Raw genomic sequence first — 18,923 nt, forward strand, 5'->3', positions numbered from 1 at the left:
AGGTGTATTGATTTTGGTTGGTAAGAAAACCCTTAAAACTTAAAATAATTTGTATCCTATTTCTTTTATATATTAAAACTTAGCAGTCCATCAGATTTCTTCTTTAATCAAAACCACTTATGAGTCTCTTAGAACTTATTCAGAAAACTGTAAAGTCTATGCAATGCTACCCAGAGGGTATGTATTAGGAGATTTCAAAGGTCTCTTCCAGCTTCAAGGTTCTATAATCCTTGGCCTCTCTAGTCTGATTTTAGAACTGGACAGCCCATAAAACTACAGTTAGATTCATTTGTGAGTACTCACGATTTCATGATATGAGTATCATGACTTCATGTGTGATATTCAGTTATTTTCATGGAGATTTTATAGGCCTTTAAGAGATAATATGTAAGGTAATATTCAATTAACTTATTAGCATGTTGCCTGGAGATGCTCAGTGGTATTGTTTAATCTTCTAATTATAGATAATGACTTTTCTAAATTCATTTGTTTTATAGTAATTGGTCAGAGGAAAAAGCCTTATGTACAGCCTTACTTTAAGAGAAAGTTCCTTGTCAGAGTCAGGAACGTCCCTATTTCCAGCTGCTACAGCCCCTTTTAATGTGTGAATCCCACTGGGTCCCAAATTACTCAGAAAACATTTTGAGAAATTTTAAACTCAAGCATTGAATATTTTATGACGCATGTATAAAGAAGTGAACCTAAAGTTGTACAATTATTTCATAATGGGTGGAACCTATTACTATTACTATCTGGGATACATAGTTATAAAATGGGCCAAACATGAAACTACCTCATAAAAAAAAATGTGGCCAACTATTAATATTCTTTGTGACATTTACACCAAGGGGTGTAAGGATCATTTTTGGCATTCACAATCTTTGTTGTATAAAACTTGTAAAACTGGTGGCACAAAGCATCCAAATGTGGGTTCACAGTTTATAGGTGGTAAAAATTGAGGCCTTACTGCTGTGGCATGTGTATTAAAATGTTCATGGTGACACATTTGAAGCAATAAATGGCTTAATTAAATGCCTAAATGAAGCTGAGTGTTTGATGAACATACAGTCATTCTTAAGGGCAGCTCCTCTTTTCTATTTAATTCAAATCCACATATTCCAGATTTTAGTCATTTTAAGATTGTGCAATGTTGCTACCCTTTGTGCTTAGGTCTCAAAAATGACCTTGATCTAATTAATCATTTTAATCTTAGAAAAATTTATGTCTAACATACTTGGGTTGTAAGAAGTAAGATACCCTTTGGCAGACATTGTTATGTTTCCCTCAACTCTCATATTTTTTAAAGAAAAGCATTTTAAAAGAAAAAGAATATCCTTAAAATATTTATTTGTATAGTATTAGGGACATTAAGTAACTAGATGTTGACTATACACAGATAAAGGGGTGGGTGGGGGTGAGGTAAAAAGGAGGGACACATGTTAAAATTAATTGCTATGTTTTGACAAGTGCTGTAATAGAAGGATGTATAAAGCACTCTGCAGAAACTGGAGCCTTAACATAGGAGGTATCATTGGAACTCATTCCTAAAGAAATAGAGTAAAGAAGATTTTCAAGGCAGAAGACCCTGTTGAAGGGCCATGTACATTCTGGGAACTTAGAGTAGAGTGTCTACATGGACATGGAGTAGGTAGATGTGGTCAGGGAGTAAAGCTAGAAAGCTGAAAAGAGTCTATTATGAAGAGCATTTTACACTCTGCCATGGAGTTGCTTGTTAATAGGAGTAGATGTAATATTTATACACAGTTAAATACATTATGATTATTTTAACAATTGAGTAAAATCATACCATGTTTCTTATTAAGATTATAAGGTGGGGGTGACAGAATTAATTAGTCATTAACTTGAAATTTGCTAAAAAATTCTAAACTTGTGATGAATCTTTTATTCCCATTTTTGAGACAAATGAAAATGGTTAATCAAGATTTTTACATTTCCTTATTCAGATGATGAAATCTAAATTACTAAAACATTGTAGTTTTCAATTAAGATCCTGGTCCAGGATCTTAATATTCATGATTTGATTCTATTACAGAGAAATAAGTTAAAGTTTAAATTTAAAGATGAATTAACTTACTTGCTTTGTATTGTCTTTTAAGTGAAGTTTCATGTCCCTTCTGGCCCTTTTCTATTTTAAAGTGGTAAGTCCTGTATGTATACCTTATAAATTAATATTTTTACTAATAAATTACTAGAACCTAGGCATATTAAAATGTTTGAGAAATTTTTAATTTCTTTAGAGCTAGATAATTTAGCTTTTAGTTAATCTAGGGCTGCTTTTTACTTTTTTCACTGAATGGAGTAAAAGCAAAGGAAACTTAAAAAGAATATAACCATTTTTCTGCTGCCTATTAACAATTCAGAAGCTAATATAAGGACAAAGATTCATATGCTTGTGTGAGTGTTGCTTATTCCCACTTCCACTTGCTATGTTAATGAGTCAAAATAGCTTTTTTTAGGAAAGTGTATAATTGTTAGTCTTTAATGAAGAACTAATTTAAAACACAATTTTAATATCAGTTGTAGGAAAAAAGCAGTGGTCATATTTTAATTATTTTTGTATTGCTAATTCTACTCCAGTAGAGGGACCCTCCATGCTTCTATATTAAAATAATTATAATAGGTATCAAGTTACTATAAGAATCTCTCTAGGTCAAATATACAAGGGATCAGACGAATATATTTCTAAATGATCCTGAACATATATATTCATTAGAATAATTTTACTAATATTACAACAAGTTTGAAGGTTTTATTAGGATTTCTGTAGTATGTCCCATTAGAATTTATTAAAATTTATATTTATATCCTTGAAGCATTAATGGATTTTCTTAAGTAGTTTGAGGAATTGATTATAATGATCATTTTTTTCATGGAGTTCCCAAATGTGCCAAAAGATATTTTCACTCTATTAATGGTTGCCATTTATAAATGTTTTTCGAGTCCAGTTATCTGTTAAAAACAAGAAAAATTAAGTTCTTCTCTTTTTATTGTTTTTTTCTTACATAGTTGTAGTCCCCATAGTTCTGCCTCCATACCATCCGTGAACCATCACCATATTCTCTTGTGTTCTTTCCTCCTGTTTCTATATTAGAAATCATATGGTTTAGATAGAGAAACCATCTTTTAACTTTATATGATATACAGGTAATCAATGGACCATACTGTTAAAAAATGTTCCCTTCATATCCACCCAGATCAGCTAAATGAATGTCAGCCTTTGTTGGAGTGATAAGACAAAACCTACCCCTACCCATTTGGGAGGTTCCTCATTCATAGATTCAACCATCTGCAGATGTCGTTTGGCTGAATCTGTGGTTGTGGAACCCACAGACTCTGAGGGGGAACAATAAGGAACCTAAGGATATATAAGGCCCATTGTATTTATTGAAAAAAATCCGTGTGTAGGTGGACCTGCGTAGTTGAGGTGCTATCCTGATTGTGGTGATGATGATGCTGATGTCAAACTCGGGGGAAGAGCTACTGGCAGGTAAGTGCCCAGCAGATGCCACCCTCATGACAGTTCAGGTCAGTCCCCGGAGTTGCTACAGATGGGTTTTATAGCATCACGCTCTGGAGCTCTTGAAAAAGAAAGGTTTTGTTTTCCCTTGCAAGAAACAATGAGGGCCCAGAATCTGAAGTTTTCTTCATCTTACTAGGTTGCAATATAGAGGGAAAGCTATGTCAAGACATATACCTAGGAGCATAATTTTAGATCCTCAAGTAATCTTTCAGGTTTTCTAGTGATCACAGAAGCCCATTTTAGGAGGATGCTGAGACTTAAAGATGTAAATTACTTTTCCAAAGTTTCTGAACCCAACACTGGCATTTTCTCTCTTGTGGGTATTGTTATTCTAGTTAACAAAACAAGGTTTCAAAATTATTTTCTTCAAGGAAAAAGATAAATATCGATGGCCTCAATTATATGTGGAATATAGAAAAACCAAAAGGTCAAGAAGAAGTCAAAACTAGCAAGCTGACCATAGATCTGAGGTATACAGCACAGGAGGCAGAGGGAATAGGGTCAAAATGGGAGGAAAGAACATAGGAAATACGGATGATTCACGGGTGACATGGCAGTGGGAGAAGTATGGGGACTATAACAATGTAAGAAAAAAATTCAAAAAAATTATCTTCTTTAAACAATTATTGAATTCAACCCTTCATTCCTACTCCATACCAAAAGCTAAAAATGAAAGATGAACAAAAATGTAATGAAAGAGTGTGTTTGTGTTGGAGAGGACTGTCACTTTTTTGTGCCAGGTTGATGCTGCTTAAATACCACCCTCATATACTGAAGTGGTTCTGTGAAAGGTTTGTTTTATGAAATATATTTAATAAAATACATAGTCTAAAACACTGCCAGAATCCACAGGTTTTAAATTCTGCATATTTACCCTACCACTCCCTTCACTGAATCTGAGTGTTCCCTATTCTCACATCTTCCTACTCTAACTATTGCTACCATCTTCCATTACTACCCAGGCATAAGTAACTCCCACTTTTGTCCCCCTGCTACTCACTCTGATCCCACTATTTCCCTCAATCCCCCAAAATAGCATCTTCTTCCCACCACTATCTCAGAATGAAGAGAACTAATACTCAGTGTTCTTGCTTGCTTTGGGTGCTTCTGTGTGCATGAGGCCCATTGTTTGATCATTACCTGTTCGTGTGCCTGACACCACACCAGTCTGTTAGTTCAGGATCCAAACATGACATGAATTGAGCTCAGGATCCAAACATGACAGACATGCATTCCACATGTGTTCACCCTACAATGTGCATAGAATGCTCAGGTGCTTTCCATAGATAATCTCACCTACTATGCCAACAATATTTCAAAGGTGGCATCAATACCCTCATTTCACAAATCACTTACTTAAAAATAGCAGCATGATCCACCTAGTTGGATTAATTCTAATAGTAGTTATCAATGGAGCATGTAAGTCCATTTGAACATTCCAGCTTCCCACTCTAACCCATTTTTTCTGCAGACATTTCCTCGTTTATGGTCTCCTCCCACTCCCCAGGACTAAATGGGGCACTGAGTTTTTCAATCCACCAGTTATCACTTCAAGAATACTAATTTCCACTTTGCTGGTTCCTGTTATTTGAAGCCTAGCTCCAAAATCATCTATGCTGATGTCTTTCACATCTCTCAGTCAAAAGGCAATGTGATTTTTAACATGATTTAAACTTTCTTTTGTATCCTGCACTTATCAATTTAATGATGCATAAAAATGACAAGATTCTGCAGAATCTCAGTTTTTCTGACTGCCTTCATAGAAGGTACTCCCTTTCACCTGGTAAGCAACTTTGTCGCATTCCAGGTCCTCAACAAAGAGACAATTCCATTTTAGAGACCTCATAATTCCAATTTTCTCTCAAATAACATTGCACCCACCAAAACAGTATCTTCCAATGCTGTTGCTTAGCCATTATGTTTTAAAACTCATCCTTTAAAAGTCTAATGTCACTTAATTTCTCTCCTGCATTTGTGATGGGTTGTGGATTCTGGATCTATGCATCCAATATTGTTAAACACCCTGGGGAGAGATCCATACAAGGAATTGGGATAAACATGGCTTCTGTGTGTTCTTGAAAAGTTTCAGTTAGTCTTTCAGAAAGTGTTAAAAGAGTCTCTTAAATTATAGATCCCTATTTCTCGGAGTCTAAACAGACGGGCACCCCTAGGGGGCGCTCTATCTCACAAAATTTCAGGGTCAGAAGCGTTTTCGGGGACGGGATCACTCTAGGGTGTGACCTCACAGAAGAACCTGGGTCCACAAGAAATGAGTTTGGTTTAGAAACAGTTTATTAAACCTATTTGAGTTCGATGTCTTTGAATGTCTGCTGTGGGCCTAAGCCAGTCCTGGGTATCCAGAGTTCACCCAGCAAGGACTGGGCGAGGGAGTGACATGCCCTCCTCAGATTGATTGCCTTTTTCTTGGCAGTCCCTCAACTGACTCAGCAAACGTGGATGGAGACTGAAGCCTGCCCTACTAGGCGTTCCTTGTGAGGCATTAGGTTAAGCTGGATTCTGGACCAAGTCTGCTGTGTACCCCTTTCTGCAGAGCAAAAGTTACCCAACACCTGCTATAATCAACTCGTGGTGGGCGCAAAGTGTCAGACAATCAGGCTTTGAGAGACTCAGACACTGGTCCAAAAGGGAGTCTTAATGGCAACTGTAGTGCGAGTTCGGTGGTACCGAGCAGAAAACTCACTTGCAGCCATGCTGGGTCTACACCAGACCTTCAACTTCTGCGGGCCCCGCAGCCCTTCCGACGCTCTGATCCCCTCGGGCGTCCCCACGATTCCCTGGGGAGAAGAATCGTCCCCGGGGCGCGCGGCGTCCGCTTGCCTCTCACCCTCGACCTTGGCGTCACTTGACTGAGGGCCATTTGTTTTTCCAAGGCTCCATTAAGAAAAAGAAATTACCCTAAGGGACCAGACGCCAAATACTTTTAAAATCCTGCTGCACCACATTTCGGGGCGGGGGGTGGGGGGCATGAGAAATCTTTCCAAGTCTGTGGAAGCCCCGCGTTGGGATCCGGGGCAGACAGCGTCACCCCGCGGCCGCCGAGGGGGGCAGGAGCCCGGCCTTGGCCCCGCCCCGCGCCCCGGCCGGCCAGGCTGCCGAGCCCGCGCCCCCAGTCCCGCCGGGGTGCCGCGCGCGGGGGTGCCGTCGGCGCGTGTCCGCGCGCGTGTGTCGGAGTGTGGGAGATGCGCTGGAGTCCTACGCCCGGGTGTTTCCTTCCGAGTGGTTTTGATCAGCAACCCATTAGGGGATTATGGAAACTTTTTTTCTGGCTGAAAGGATGAAAACTGAGTAAGTACATAGAACTTTGAACTTGAATCAGAATGAAGCAAATGCAAGCGAACCCCTCATAGTAACCACGTCCATTTAGTCCCCCTTTTCATGTTAAAAGCCATGAATGCTTACAGGAAAGTGGCAATTTAAAACTGAATGAAGGGCAGTCCAGTTAAGAAACATCAAAGGCTGAAAGCAGGACCGCTTTAAAATAGGAGGAAAAACGAGGGACTGCTAAGTAAGGCGCACTGGCCTGCATCCAGCTGTGCACCAGGCGCTTGGGGTTTTAACCTCTTGCGTTCGTCAATGCTGTTTTCAGGCTCCAGATTGACTTTGCTGTTGTTTTCTCTTTTCCTGTGGAAGCCCTGACTGAGAGTTTAAGGGTGTTGTGAAAATGAGGCATTGCCGGAAGCAACAGTTTGGCAGCCTGGGGACGCGCTCAGGTTATTAGTTACAACTATTATTATTTTGATGTCTTTTTTAAACCCAGGCCAGTCACTTCTTACTGTCACCCATGGAAGGGTTCTTCCTAGCCTTCCTAGACTTTTGGGATCTATGATTCTTTGGCATGAACCTTCGGAAAGTTCTCCAGCGGGGATGGAGCAATCTTGATTTAAGAAAAAGATGTGGAAAAAGAAGACAGATGAGTGTTCTTCATGCTAACAAAAAAATTGCCGCTATGACTTCTTTGGCAACGGGGACCGGGGCCAAGTGAAGCTGAACTGGTCATGGTCTGTCGTCCAGTGTTCCTTTGTCGTCGGCGATTTTGCCCCCGGCCCTTCCTGGTGGGTTTGGTGGTGGCCATCTGTCTATTCTACCAGACCCTGACACTCCGAGGCACGAGGAAGCTCACAGTCGCTGTCCCTGGGGGTGCCCCCAACTCACCCACCGAAACCCAGGCAAGAGGATGCCAAAAAGGATCTCCCCTGGACAAACAGTGCTTCCTTCTCACCGGCAATGCGCAGGAAATCAGAAAGGTAAGACGGTCCTAGATTAATTAACCTTGACATTTTCTGCAAAGATAGTCTGCAGTCTGCTTCTCTGTCCTTTCTGTAAAACTAAAATTAACTTCCATGAGGTCTGAAAGGGATCCAGAGTATACACAGCCCAGAATGACCTTTTGACAGTGAAACACATGTTAGCTTCCACTTCTTACATTTACTTCCAGAAAGTCCTGGCCATGATTTTATCTGTTAGATCTTTACTTCATTTCAGCTGAATGAAATAGCTAATTTGGAGGTGGTGGGAGTCTTGTGAATTCTTTATAAAATATTAGGATTCTAAGCGAACTGAAGATTTACAGTTCAGGACCACAAAACAAAGATTCATAAAATTTGATAAACATTGAGTGTCTCTTTTCTCAAGACAGCCAGCGTAAGTGCCATAGAGTATTCCAGACTCACAGATACTCTGAAATTCCGTTTTCTAATTACTTAAATCAGTTTTTCATTGGTGAACACATTCCAAAGCAATGTACTTATTCTGAAACATTTAAGTGGGTAACAATCGATGTCTTAAAAAAAATCGAGACACTATTGTATTGCTTATAGAACTAGGGAAATATAGATGATCCTATACTTATACTAATCTAATTAACTGTACTAATCTTATTTGTCAAATGTTGGGAAAACCACAAAACAAAAAACGCACAGAATTTCTATTTTAATTCAATACTGTTCGTGACTGTCAGTGAAATGATGATCTTTAAAATAGTTCAGGGAACAAAAAGAAAAATTATGAACATTCATGATACCAAAGCCATTGATTTCTATGCTATAAGTAGTATAGTGAGATGTTTGGGAAATTACAAATACTCTCAAAACTGTAGTTGATTTAGGTGAATCCCATGATTATGATTGGAACAGAATTTTCTATTGTCCAACACTAGCTAGTGTTACTGCTAACATCTCCAGCACCATTATCATCTAGTTTTAAAAACACTCATGTATTTCCTTTCAGATTCATAATCCTGGGAGATAGGTAAGGTAGGTGTAATTGTCATCATTTTACAAATCAGATGATTGACATTCAAAATTGTAGACAGGCCAAAGGGCAAACAAATGACATGGGCACAAACTTCTACCTGGTTCCTCCTACAAACTGATGCTCTAAGTAAAAGTAAATTCAAAACTCTAATCACCATTTATGAAGTTGTAACTCTACGTACTTATTGAAATACAAAATAATGTTAGGTGAGAAAAAAAAATTGAAAACTTTTAAATCAGTGACTTCTTTTGTTATCGACAATGTCAACAAACACCTTGGCCAAGAAATGTCTTATGACAAAGAATACCAGGTAATGCAACCAGACACACTGCTGAGTGGAACCTAAACTGTAAGTGTAAATCAGTTATTAAGTGCTGCAAAGTAATTGAAGAATGTGTAGCTTTTGTTCATTTATGCTAATGTAAACTTTTATTTGCATTTTGGGCTTTTTTTAATTGAGTTGGTCATGTTATAATGAATGTAAACTGTGACTTGGAAAGTCACTTGTTTGTTTTTAATATTGATAAGTATAATTTCTTTAAAAATAGTTGAGATGATTTTGCCCTTTAAATACCTAAAATTTCTGCTAGGCATTCTGGACAAAAAGGTTTTTATTCATTAATGTATAGTTTTTTCACTCCTTGATTTTATGTGACTCCTGCTTTTGCCTATAACTAGCAGATGTTAGCTGTTATTCGTAGGCTGTCACAGAAAATTCCATTTCAGATTTGGATCTCCTGCTACTTATAAACCATCTGAAACTTATTGGCTGCTTGGGTAAAACATTCATTCTAGAATTTTCTTCACAAAAATGCCAAACACATGATTTCCCCCAAATTATTCACAGTCTTAACTATTTCAACTGTAAGCAAAATTTTAAATTCACGATTATAGTTTAGAAGCCTAGTGAATATGAAAGCTGAATTTCCAAACACTTGCCATGTTCCTCTATTTTTAATTTAACTTGTGCCAGCCATTGGTTTAGAGCCAGTTTTTTTAAAAATCAAATATAGAAAGGAAGCTAGAAAGTACCATGTGGTAATTAGTTAAAATCAGTTATAATTTAGTTCTTGTAATATGTGTATAATATGTAATAATCCAGATTAAGTATTCTTTCAAATGACTGAAGTTGAATATCTTTGAGACCAATGCATAGAAACAATTATGGAATTCATGAAAAATAAAATGATGAGGCACCACACAGATTTGCCTCAAAACCCTAAGTATAGTTTTTAGGCATTTAATAGAAATAGCACTGTTTCTGTTTATAATTTTGTGTTTTATTATTAATAAACCAAAATATTCACATTCCTAGGACTTTACTGGTATCCATCCATCCTTATCTGAATTTTGAAGTTACTTAAAACAGCTGATCTTGACCTATGGTTCAAGGGTTCCAGAACCCGTGAGTTCCAGTATTTGAATATAAAAGTTGTTTACCAACCCTAGGCATTTTTTTTCAAATATTATGCATATATGTATGTATGATTTTCTGTGGAAAATCGTGATCCCCTTCAAATAACCAGACCAACCACCTCCCACCCCCAAAAGCAAACCCAAGAAACTAAGAAACATGAAAAAATTCTTTTAAAACAGAGTATGTGCAAATATTAAAATAATTGCCTCTTCAGGAAATATAAACTGGATCTGGATTTATAAAATGTAAAGAGGGAAAAATCTTAAATAATTCACCTGAGGACATTTGAAAAAGTATTTCAAGGAATGGTGCAGTGTCTACAGGGAAAACATTCAGAAACTCAAGTCTACTCAAGAAGTTTTTCTTGAATCCTAGTTTTCATACTTTCATGAATAAGTAATGATTATTTCCCAGTCATCTTGGTTGCAGTGTTTCTAAGAGAAGACCTCTTCTGCTTTGTCAGCTTAGTAATAGATAGTCCTGTAGTAGCAAGTATTTCAAGCTGGGTGGCTGTGTCTTCTCCACCTTTACAGTTAGGATCTGGTTCAATGTCTAAAACTGTTTTCAGTACAGATTGAGATCATATATAGTATATGCCAGCTTTCCACAGTGAGGAAGTAGTCTCCCTCTTTTTGGCCAAATTTTAATTCTTTTTTCCATTTGAACTTTCCAAAAGCCCTTGCTGAGCAGATGTATTATTGTCACTTCTGGTTTTCTCCCAAGATAAGTTGTTTGAATTTTGGTTGATAATGTGCCATGTCTTAAAATTATTTCAGTTTACTATATAAACTGTAGACAGTTATACTTGTCTTCACTGAAGTAGGTCACTCTGTAGATTTATTTATTTTTGTGGAATCCAACACTTCCAATATTTCACAACACAGGAAGCACATTAACTTATAAACACAATGGAAGAAAATCTTAGTAGATGCTCCTTTAAGGGAAGATTTGCTGCTTGGGGAATACATTTATACTAACCATAGCCATGTGTTTCTGATTATCTCCTGTTGCTGCTCCACCAGGAAAATTACTAGTTCTTTGTTGTTCGATTTCATTTTCCATTTCCTCTTGACTCTCCATTCTCCTAAAGTAACTCTCCTCTATGACTACTTTTCCCAATACCAAAGCACAACCTAACAAAAAAAAATGTTTTCATTAAAAAATGTTATATTTAATTTGTGTTTCTAATACTGCATAATATATTTAACATTCAAAAATTTCTAAAATTACTTTTTTAACCCAGACTTTCTAGAAATTGAACTCAAGGAAAACAACGTGGTAACATTTTATTGGATGGTACACTCTCAGGGACACAAGAGTAGGAGAATAAAGGAAGATGGAGAGCAAATACAAAAGGGTGCATTATTGGGGCACATATCCAGAGAGGCTGTGTAAACCTGTTGCATCTCAGAACAGGTACTGCAGTAAAGGGGCAGAGAGGGCAAGCAACTTATCCCCTGGCTTCCCCCTTTGGCTGGAGTTGCTCTGTAAAATTCTAGGCAGTGGTATCCGGACTCTTGGGCCAGCCATTGGGAAATCCAGGCACTTCTTGGGTGCAGTCTGGGCAGAGTAAATGTGAGGTGTTCCTTCTTTTCTGTCTGTACTGTGGTGGCCATGGTGGTGACAACAGTGTCCATAGTTCTATGACTGCAGCAATGGCATGAGTAATGACCATGAGGGGTGTGTGAAGCAAGGTGATCTAATGTCTCACATGGGTGTTGCACTAATTTTGCTTTCTAAAACCCACAGAATATGTCTAAATATGCTCCCACTCTCGGGAAGTAGAATCATTTTCTTTAAATAAAAAGTTCGTAATTATCTCACTGAGAACTTCATTCCAACTGGAAAAAAAAAAAAAAAACCAAATTCGGTTCATCTTCACCCTTTTTCCTGCTCCTCATGCCTTACATTCATCCTTCCATTTTTTTCATTCATTTCAAAAATTTTTATTGAATTGCCTGTTTTTTTTCTGTCTCCATATAGTATCTCCATTTATCAGTGCTGTGAGTTGAATTGTGTACCCCAAAAATGATATGTTGTAATCCTAAGCCTCAGCCCCTCAGAATGTGGCCTTATTCAGAAATACTGTTGCCACAGTTAGTTAAGTAGGGTGGACCCTTAATCCAATATATCTGGAACAAGAAGACAGCTACGTGAAGGCAGAGACACGCAAGGAGAATAGCATGTGATGGTAAAGACAGAGATTGGACTTAGTTCTTGTGTCCAGGGAACACGAAAATTGCAGGAACCACCAGAATCTAGAAAGAGCAAGGAAAAGCCCTCTTCCCCAACAGGTTGCAGAGGGATCCTGGCCCGGCTGCCCGCTTGATCTCAGGCTTCCAGACTCCTAAATTGTGAGACAATACACTCCTGTTATTTTGAGCCACCCAGTGTGGGTGCTTTGTGGTGGGGGTTCTGGGAAACTAAAAACCACAGAGGATGCAGAATAGTCAGCACTTGAGCTCTGGAGTCCAGTGAATACGTCCTGATACCCCACCTGGGACACTCATTTCCTGAACTTTCTAGGTTTCTGTTTTCTCACCTAAAAATGAATATATCATCCCCTATTTACAAGGTCAACTTGTGGCTTAAATGAGATAAATCATATGGAGCACTATGTTTTGTAGCTAAAAAGCACTCAATAAATATTAATATTAAATAACGATTATTTAATCTACTGGAAGACTTCCTTATTTCTGTAGTCCCTTGGCCTTCACAAGGAGACAACAGCAAATCCCTGCTGCAATGAATCTACATGCTTGGGTACAGTGTGTCTGAGACAAAAGGCTGGCAGAGCTTCTCCCCTTCCTCCTGCCATTTAAGTTGTTGCCTTTTGGGCCTCCCTGGTGGTGCAAGGGGTTAAGACGCAACCTGTGAAGCTATCTGCAGCCTCTACAGCACGAGTTTGATCCCCGGCCAGGGAGCTACCCACATGGTGCAGCAGACCTCTCCTGACTTGCCCACTGCTCCCCTCAGCAGTGTATTTCAGTCAATCTGCCTGTTCTGTTCCCCACTCTGTCTCTGGTGAATCCTCTCACCCCCCACACCTCTGGCCTGTACCCCAGCTCTTGTATGCATAAATAAATAAATCCTTTTAAAAAGAGTTGTTGCCTTTTCACAGTAAAATGAGCCTTAGAATCAAATCAAAACTTAAGGAGGGTGATAGTCACTCTGATTCAGGCTGCTTATCTATAGAACTTTAGGCAAGGTCTTTAGCTCCAGATCAATCCTACACATATATATATATTTTTTTTTGGGGGGGGGCATTGAGATGCGGATTAATGGAATGCTATAACTAGGCATGTGGGGAGATGAGTTGGGTGGGGAGTAGAAGAAAGAGGTTATGATTTTGGACAGTGAAAAAACATATATTTAGTAATATGTTTATGGTCCTTAGAAGCAAGGACTTTGACTTGTACACTGCACCATCCCCAGCACCACACAGTGAGCCCTGAGTAGGTATCTAGTCAGTGAATGAATAAATAAATGAATTATGAATTTGAGGAGAGAAGCAGAGTGCAGGAAAAGAGAGGAAATCATTCATCCCTCTTTTTTCTCTTTCCTGAGTCCTCAGAAGCACCCTCTGTCTTTCTCCTGCACCAGTATCTTCAGTTCCTTCAGTGCATTTCTTGCACTTCTGTTTAAAGCTGCAATTATCCTGCAGTATTGCTACCTTGAATCTGCTTCATCAATTCTCCATCTTTCCTATATTCTCCAGCTCATTCATCTTGTTGAGATGTTTATCCTATAAACATTCACAAGTATCTACCTCATTAAAAACCATGCAAGAGTCCTTTCCCAAAGAACGAGTATTTCTATGTGCCATTTCCTGTCACCTTCATCATTATTATCTAACCTCTCTATCAGGCAATTTCATTTTTTTCAAAGGTTGATTCTACTGAAAGTTGAGCTTTTCTTTTGCATGTTTTTATATTTTAACCAGGCTTGAAGTTAGAAATTAAAATTGTGCTCATGTAATCTAAATACAGGGGTCTCTGCATAGGAGGCTCTCAGGAGATTTTGTCAGCCTACTACAGGTATGTGACTTTCCTAGAGTTACTTAGGCTGCCTGATGAGCATTTAAGGTCTGTGGAATTCTCTGATATAGTTGATTAGAGCTCTGCTAAATTTCTGTAATGAAATATGTCCTTGGATGAAAATCATTCATAGTGAGAGAATTTTGAACAAATTCAAAATTGCTTACTTTAGATGATTGTTTTAAAAGTCTTGATGAAGCTTATTTTTAAGCAAGTTAAGTTATATTTCCCTTGCATCAAACAATCATTTTATAGGTGCCATTCTCTCTTGTTTTGTTTTGTTTTTTTTAGATAGTGGCAACAGCTCCTGCTTCTATCTGCCTCTAAGCAATTCTATTTCTTCTAATGAAATTGAAAATGCACATAAGATAAACCCTTTAAAGTGCAGACCACTGGATGCACTGATATATAAAAAGTGCTTCCTTGTATCAGCTTTGAATCTCTGGTCTTTTGGGGTGAAAAGAATATCTTGGTTTCATTTTTCTCTTTGGTTTCCTTTGAATATTTTTCTAGGAAGCCATATCTCACTAAAAGGATGAGCTCATATTCTAAAATTGAAATGATACCAAAGTTAGAAATTTGAAAGGTAAATGGTGCTTTGTCAACCTTTATATTTTCCAGAGACTTGTTCAAAAATGTAAAACGAAGCACCTTGACTTAACATGCACAGGATTTAACAAAGGAACATATTATGTTACAAAATGTATCAGCTCTTTGGTGTCTATAAAGATCTTTACCAAAAAAAAAAAAAATGTATTCAACTTCCAGTTGAATTCATTAATGGAGACTAAACGCATTTATAATCCAACATAACAGATGAACCAAAATAATTGTTATTAAGAAGAGCACGGTGGCTTTGGAAGTACAAATGGGGCAGATTATGTTCTGAAATCTTTAGGATCTCAAATCTTTATGCAAATAGTAACAAATGCTCTGAGGTCTTGATGTTTCTTCTTTGTTTTAACAGAAGGGCAAGCTGATGGTATTGAGGTGTTGGGCCCACTTTAGGGGACTTCATGAACCACCTGTCCAGGGTCCATGGATCTGAGGCAGCTCTTGCTGGGAGGTCCCATCTCCCACTACTCTGTCCAGCCAGAAAAGAAAAAGCCCCAATGGGGACACAGCTTTAATGGTGAGAGCTGAACAACAAGGACAAGTGACTCTGGGTCTCCTTACCTAAACTATCTCATAGGGATGGAAATGTCTGTTGCAGAGATGTCATGGATCACATTGGGCACGGTAGCTCAGGTTCTTTCAAAAACACTGAGACTCCAAAAGGCAGGGGAACAAATATCACATCTGTTAAAAGATAAAGTGAGGCATATTACAAATTTAAGAGTTTATTTGAGCAAAAATCAATTTGAATCAGGCAGCATCAAGTCCAAGCAGAACTGGAGTGGAGCATTCTACCAAGAGTTTTGGGAAGGAATTTTATAGAAAAAAGGCAGAAGCAAGGCTTGGACATTACTGGCTTCAGCTTAAACCCTCACTGACTGGTTTTGATTTCTTTTTTTTTTTTTTTTTTTTTTTTTAATTTTCTAGAGGCATGTCTTATTTATTTTATTTATTATTTGTTTGTTTGTTTGGTTTATACATGCACTGGGTACAGTCAGAAGCGCAGGAGGGTGAGAGAATTCACCAGAGCCAGAGCGGGGAGCAGAGCAGGCAGAAGGACCGAAGTACACTGCTGAGGGGAGCAGCGGGCGGCAGGAGAGGTCTGCGCGCCATGTGGGACCCTCCTCCGGTGGCCGGGGAGCAGCCGGGGATCGAACCGGCTGCAGAGGCTGCAGGCAGCTTCGCAACCCAGCGCTCAACCGCTGCGCCACCGGGGAGACCCGGTTTTGATTTCTTAACCTTATTTACAGGCATAGATGTTGGTTTGTTTACGATGGAGTAGACTACCATGGCCTCAGTGTAATGGCCTCCTCGTTCAATTAATTTAACACATCCTGAAGGATAATGTCATGAAAATATTGTCATTGCACTTGGCACCTCTTTTTTTTTTTAAGATTTATTTATTTATGCATACAAGAGCTGGGTGCAGGCCATAGATGCAGGGGTGAGCGGGTTCTCCAGAGATGGAGTGGGGAACAGAACAGGCATATTGACTAAAATATACTGCTGAGGGGAGCTCCCTGGCAGGCCGGGGATCGAACTCTGCAGATTCCTTCACAGGTTGCATCTTAACCCCTTGTGCCACAAGGGAGGCCCCAGCACTTGGCACCTCTTGAGAAAAAAGAATGCATCTATGCAATGTAAGTGTGAGTACCGGGAATTCTTCTTTCATTAAGAAGTTGTAGGATAGTGTGCTTTACGAATGTCAAGTCCCGCAGTTATGCCTCAAAATGCCACCAGGAGTCCAGAACTGCATTGTCACAATTGAGCTTCCTCTTGATGTTTCACTGTTTCTTTAACAAACAATAGGAAGTATAATGACATTCTAATAGTTTCAGCCTGAAGCCTTGCTTTTCCGTAGTGGAAAATCTAGCTTTAATTTTGTCCAAGTGCACAAATGCGTGAGGAAAAATGAAACAGGAAATTAACTTTTTTTGAAGCAATGTAAGAACTACCTGACCTGAGCAAAACAACAGCCAGAAAGCCAGCTTTCATACTGAGCAGCAAACCTTCTCACCCCGACACACCCAGAAGGCAGAAGTGATTTCCAATGGGCTTCTCCTCACCCCACCGTCAATCATCAACTACATTTTTTTCCCTGAGTAAACAGGGAAAAACAACACAGTTTCTGAAGCTTCCACAGACAAGCTAAACCTACGTATTCAAGTTTTTATTGCTACTTAAGCCATTTTAAAAGCAGATAGATTTAGGGGAGTATTAATTATCTCCCTTTTTTGGTGGGGAAGCAGATAAGGATAGAGGAATTGGAGATAAGCTGATTATTTTTCTTTTTCTTTAAAGAAACAATGCTTAAAATAATATTTGTCTACTTTAAATAAATTTGTTTGGTGGAGAACAGATAAAGTATTTGTGAAAATATATCTTAAGAAATATAAGCTTCAAGGAGCTAGAATTGTCTCCTGATTTAATATAAAATAATGGCATTTTTAAAAAATCCCCATTTCTGTGATATTAATGGGAGGGGATATCTCATCAGTCATGATCCTAAGCATAATACTTAGAAAAACCCTGAACAAAGTAACATTTATACAAAACCGTCTAATAAGTTACTGGCAGTTCGATCTGGGCAGAGACCAAGTTTACACAATGTTTGGCACATAACAGGGTAAATGGATGGGATTTAGTTCAATTCATGCTGTGTATCTAGCATAGGACTTCATGTGATGCCAGCTGTTCTTAATTTCTTCTTTTGTACTTGCAAGTGGGGTCTTCAGCTATGGGCTCCCCAAACCACTTACCCATCCAGGTCTTCCTTCATTTGTAAGATGTCTTCACCCCCATGCTTTTCCTGAGATCAAAGCAATCTGTTGTGTTGGAAGAAATGGTTTCTCTCTTCTTTACATCTGGTCTCTGAGTCTGCTGGACTCTTTAAGAACAAGCTGGGTCTTTCGGAAGGAAACAAGCTTTTCTAGTCAGTCACAGAAGAAAGCCAATGTACTATTCTGCTTTGCAATCCATCCCCTAAAGGAAGGATTATAGAGTCTAGAAAGTAAAAAAAATTTGGTAATAAAATTAAATGATGTCTTATTCTTTCTGCTAAAGGTAGTGCTGTGTTGCAGTATTACTAGGTAACCTCACTCCTAGCCAATGTTTTGATGTTGAAAGCAAAAGTTTGGCTAGACATTCTAGATCAAGTGTGTCATTTGAAGAGTTCTAAGTTAGATTTCAAGAGAAATATGTGAAGTTGTGTTCTGATGTGTTAGTGTGATGTCTGTCACCTGAGCAGGGCCAAGGCAGACTGGATGGAAGCTTCTTGAGAGAACTGGGAAAGAGAGTCTTAGGGCTCAGCCAGTCAGGGAAAGGTGTTACCCAGAGTGGTCTCGATGGAGTCTGCCCAGTGAGCTGACGGGACAGGATGAGGAGGCCTCAGAGAGAGAACAGCCTCAGAGGCTGTTCTGAGTAAGCAAAAACCCAGGAGAGAGTGCCAGGGTGTACCTGTGTGCTGAGGAAACTTGGTCTACAGATTTGGCATAAGACAGAAGGTACTTTTGTGCAGAGCATGGTGCATGAATATTTTGCACCAATTCCCTTCCCTCTCAAGCCTTGGGCCCCTCCTCATGGGTAGGAAGAGGCAGAGTTTCCCCTGGGCTTGTGAGATGTGTATCTCTGTCCTCTAAGCCCTCAGGCAGCCAAGACCAAAGCCGAGTTTTGCTCAAATAATAACCAGGGACTGGGCAGTAGAGGGGAGACCCAGGATTCAGGTGGCTCAGGGTGTCGCTAGCAAAGTCTTGAACTCAGATTCAGAGTCTCTGGTGTCTATGAAAATGTTTGGTAGATTGTAGGAGGCTTAGGTATTAATATTGTTATAGTGACCCCAGTGTTCTTTCCTTTCTGTTACATTTCTTTGTATGCACTTACTATTTTAAGACTGAATTGCTGAATTAACTCGTTGTTTTGACATCAGGGGACAGAGGCTTGGTATTATTTTAACATTTTTCAAAAGAACAAGATTTCTCCTTGTCCTCTGGTTGGTATTTCACAACTGCAGCCTGACAATTTTATATTTTCTTCATTACAG

The 18,923-nt window shown here is 38.9% G+C and overlaps 1 protein-coding gene across 2 annotated transcripts in view; it reads left to right on the forward strand.

The window, feature by feature from the left end:
* The first annotated feature begins 6,691 nt into the window (after positions 1 to 6,691).
* The window catches only part of CPED1 (cadherin like and PC-esterase domain containing 1), a 255,853-nt gene continuing 243,621 nt past the window's right edge, over positions 6,692 to 18,923 (forward strand). Inside the window, exons 1-2 of one of the 2 annotated variants that reach the window (XM_037512247.2) lie at positions 6,692 to 6,847; positions 7,320 to 7,806. In XM_037512247.2, the coding sequence (XP_037368144.1) occupies positions 7,558 to 7,806 (249 nt within the window). In that variant the 5' untranslated portion in view covers positions 6,692 to 6,847; positions 7,320 to 7,557. Of the gene's footprint in view, positions 7,807 to 18,923 lie in introns of both variants that reach the window. The other variant, XM_054692593.1, reaches the window with a different exon arrangement.

Source organism: Talpa occidentalis, unplaced genomic scaffold, assembly GCF_014898055.3.
Source record: "Talpa occidentalis isolate TD23 unplaced genomic scaffold, MPIMG_talOcc4v2.1, whole genome shotgun sequence".
Classification (NCBI taxonomy): Eukaryota; Metazoa; Chordata; class Mammalia; order Eulipotyphla; family Talpidae; genus Talpa; species Talpa occidentalis.